This window comes from Triticum aestivum, chromosome 4A (genome assembly GCF_018294505.1).
Source record: "Triticum aestivum cultivar Chinese Spring chromosome 4A, IWGSC CS RefSeq v2.1, whole genome shotgun sequence".
NCBI lineage: Eukaryota > Viridiplantae > Streptophyta > Magnoliopsida > Poales > Poaceae > Triticum > Triticum aestivum.
In genome coordinates this window covers 524,195,124-524,199,005 of record NC_057803.1, presented here as the reverse complement: position 1 = coordinate 524,199,005, position 3,882 = coordinate 524,195,124, and the positions used below count along the sequence as shown (strand labels likewise).

The window sequence follows — 3,882 nt, the reverse complement described above, 5'->3', positions numbered from 1 at the left end:
GCTTATAGGCTGCTCCGTGATGGCCCCGTCAACCATCTCCATTGTAAACACGTGGCAAATATCTTTGCCGAGTGTGCGCTATAAGCTGATAGCCTTTTTGTGTAGGTGCCGTGTACCTCATGTAAGCCGAGGGCTTTTCGGGACCACTCGGCTTACTGGATACTATAAGCCGAGAGCATTTTATTTGCCGGGTGTTATTTCCTCCGCACTCGGCTTAAAGGAAATATAAGCCGAGTCCCCAAAAAATAGCACACGACTTATAGGGTAACACACGGGAAAACTGTTTTTTCCTGTAGTGTCAGCCCGCAAAAAGAGGGGGGCGGGTCTAGTGGTGGTGGTGGTGGTAGTGTGGAAGGGGGAGAGAACAAGGAAGCTAAAACTCAGTCCACTCCGATTTAACCAAGTCTCAGTCAACCTTGCATCATTTTGTCCCATCGTTCACAACATTTCTTCCTACCGGTTACATCATCCGTCTTGCTGATTGTAGCATGTCGTGTCCCATGTCGAGTGTAGCACGTCATCTCACCCGTTGCAACATTCTCCATTGACGGATGTAGCAATTTAGTCAGGACGGTTGTAGTATATGTTGTCGTTGCTTGCAATACCGTCACAACATTTTTCGTTGTCGTTTGCAGCATCCAGCCCTGCCGATCCTAGCACCACAACTACATTGATCGTCACTCGACTGATACACAAAAGCAAAGTCTTATCACTTAATTAATTATCAATAAAATCTATACCTACTAATAAAGCAAGGTGCGTTTCGTCGATTTTTTCATCTGTTCATCACCGATTTTTTTAATCCAAGGTGGTACTAATTTTCTGTATGTCCATCTGCCATAAAAGAAACAGTTTTATGCAAAATCTCATAAGTGGCCGCACGCGCTGAGGCCCAGCCCATTTATTTCCTGTCTATGCAGCTGAGAACCATTATTTACCGCACTGGGCGTAAAATAGACGAGGTTTCACATATGGCACCCAGTATTGGGACGACCGTTTTTATTTTTTCTCTGTTCTGCTTCTTTTTCCTTTTTCTTTTCTTTCCCTTTTCTTTTATCTTTCCTTTTTCTTTTTTCTCTTTCAAGTTTCTTTTTGTTTTTCCTTTTTTCATAAATTCAATTTTTCAGAATTTTAGTTTTTGATTAATTTTCGTAAAATCTCCAGAATTTATTATATTTTTTACCATTTTGATTTTTTTCCAATTTTTAGATTTTTATTCCCATTCCAGAATTTATTGAAAACCATAGAAAACTTTCGCATTTTAATTGTTTTTTATGTTTTCCAAAATTGTTCGATATTTTCAAAATAAATTGCATTTTGAAAATGATACAAATTAAAAAAATATTCATTTTTATTGAAAAGTTCACAAATTCAAAGTAATGCTTGTGTTATAAAACATGTTTTTCAAAATTGTTTCAATGTTTAAAACATATTTAATTTTCAAAAATTGTTCACATATTCAAAAATTGTTCGTTTTCTTATAAAAGATTCATATTTTTAATTGTTTTTGTGAATTTCAATAAATTTTCATGTTTCGAATAATATTCGAGATATCATAATTATTAATTTATTTTTTGATAAGTTCAATAAGATGAGAAGAAAATGTTTTGAATGGTACGCTACAGTATATTATTAAACATTCGCGCTGGCCATTTGTTAGCAGGAGTTGTTTGTTCGAGTGGCTAGCAGCACGTGGTCGAGTTTTTGAGGTCGTGAGTTTGATCCTTCAACTCAGTGGTTGTTTTGGATTTTCGTTCGCGCCTTACAAACACATGTCGTTTTGGTGCCTGCCACTTGCCTGGCCAGACTTAAACTGTTGTGCATCCGACATGCTATTTGACAATAAAAAGGAATATTTTTGTTGAATATAATTAAAAGAAATTGTGGACACATGGCAATAAAAGAGGATATGTTGACTTGGCTCTGACTAAAAATATGTGGGCAAGTGATTGCTGAAATAATTACAGAGAATAAACCCTGGTAAAGTAGGGACTATCTAGTTATGTGTTGATTATACCAATGAAACGGGATTCGCTACAATTTGTACTATATTTGTTACGTCATTATAGGAGAGAATGGTCGAAACAACTATGGCCTGAAGGTCGCTGTGCTGCCACAAAATAAGGAGGCAACCACAACCAGACACGGTGGCGGACACAAAGAAAAAAGGCACAAGTTGGGTGGTGGCCACCACTCCGACCAACCCCATCACTATTAATATCTCAGGGGCCAAACATGATCTATGAGAACGTCAGACCTCCTCGCTCTGTAGCCCCACCACTATAAAGACCGTTTTGATGAACACATCAATTATGTCTCCGATGCTTCTCGTAAAAAAATATTTCTTCCGTTGTGACGCACGGACATATGTGCTAGTCTCTTGTAACGTGGAAGACAGAGCAGCCCCGCATGACCGCCAGGCCATCCCCCGCCACTAAAATCCAAGCCCTCCACCAGGCGCCAGCACCACCGGCCGTTACACTACAAACCAAGAAAACCATCATTGTTCGCACCAACCCACCCAACACACAGAGCAAAGCAAGAAACCGCACGGCACAACACTGCCAGTTCCCTGCTTGAAGTGGCGTCCACAGATCGGCATGTCGATGGCGGGAGGCCCGTCGGGGACGACGGCGTCGCAGCATGGGGGCGGCGGCGGGGGGTGCTGCAGCTCCAGCGGGACGCTGGAGCTCGTGGCGGCGTTCACGGCGGTGTGCCTCGCACTCTACGGGGTGATACTGTACCTCAACTACCTATACGTACGGTGGAGCGGGCGGGACGGCGTGCATCGGACGGGATCCAGCACGGCAGCCGGGCCGGCGAGGAAGAGGGCCGGCGGAGGGGGGCTCGACAAGGCGGCGCTGGCAGCCATGCCGGTGGTCCGATTCAAGGCGGAGGCGCGTGGCGACGGCAGCGAGGTAAGGGAGGAGTGCGCGGTGTGCCTGAGCGCCATGCAGGACGGCGACGCGGTGCGCGCCTTGCCCGGGTGCAGGCACGCGTTCCATGTCGGGTGCGTCGACGTCTGGCTGTGCGCGCAGGCCACCTGCCCCGTCTGCCGCGCGCGCCCTGCTCTCCCGGTTCCGGCAGCGAAGGACGGCTCCAAGAGGGCGGAGACCGCCGGACGGGAGCCGGACCTGGAGAGCCCGGTATAGCATGCGTGCGTCGCCCCCGAGCTGCCGGTATGGCTTAAGGTAGTTAGCTGCTGCATAGGTGTTGCTTCATCGGCTTGTCTTCTTGGAAGCGTGTGGATGGATGGCTACAGCTACTAGATGGTTATCCACTGAGTACATAAGTTTTGTGTTAGCTTGCTTCAATTGGGGCCGATGATCTGCGTGCATGGCTTCTATGAATTGTAATCCTACGGACTCTTGCATTGCTGATAGGTGAAGTCCCCCAAATCATTTCGTAAGTAAGTTCATATTTTCCCCGCAAAAGAAAAAGTAAGTTCATATTTGATGTACCCGTATGATATTGGTCCCCCTTTTCCTAGTTGCAGGAATAGCGATGTGGAATGGTTGTGACATAGCCGGGGACATCTTTTGGTGCTAATTTACAGGATTGCGAGACAAATGGTCTTTAGTTAAACGCATGGTCTAGGCAATTGGAGCACTGTTAGTTAAATAACCAACCACCTAGTAATTGTATTGCAATTGTGGCCACTCAGGTGTGAAAATTGTGGATGGATGACCTGTATGCACGGCTGAAAGGGACACTACAATTCCTTCAGTGGTGAATACTACATTTTTCAATCCCATGAGCGAGAGTGGCCAGATATGGATGAGACTAAGGCTTATCAGTATCTTATAGTAAAGACGAACCCCACCAATAATCATTAACTGTTATTTTGCCGCGTTCACATCTTCCACGTCACTTTAATTATGG

The 3,882-nt window shown here is 45.1% G+C and overlaps 1 protein-coding gene across 1 annotated transcript; it reads left to right on the top strand.

Annotated features, from left to right (window-relative positions):
* Positions 1-2,442: 2,442 nt before the first annotated feature.
* Positions 2,443-3,427, top strand: LOC123082204 (RING-H2 finger protein ATL74). The gene has a single exon (XM_044504585.1). The coding sequence runs from the start codon at positions 2,601-2,603 to the stop codon at positions 3,150-3,152; it is 552 nt and encodes a 183-aa protein (XP_044360520.1). The 5' UTR covers positions 2,443-2,600; the 3' UTR covers positions 3,153-3,427.
* The last annotated feature ends 455 nt before the right edge of the window (positions 3,428-3,882 follow it).

Excerpts from the sequence above, each read along its gene's own strand:
- LOC123082204 (XM_044504585.1), top strand. The coding sequence starts at position 2,601 with ATGTCGATGGCGGGAGGCCCGTCGGGGACGACGGCGTCGCAGCATGGG.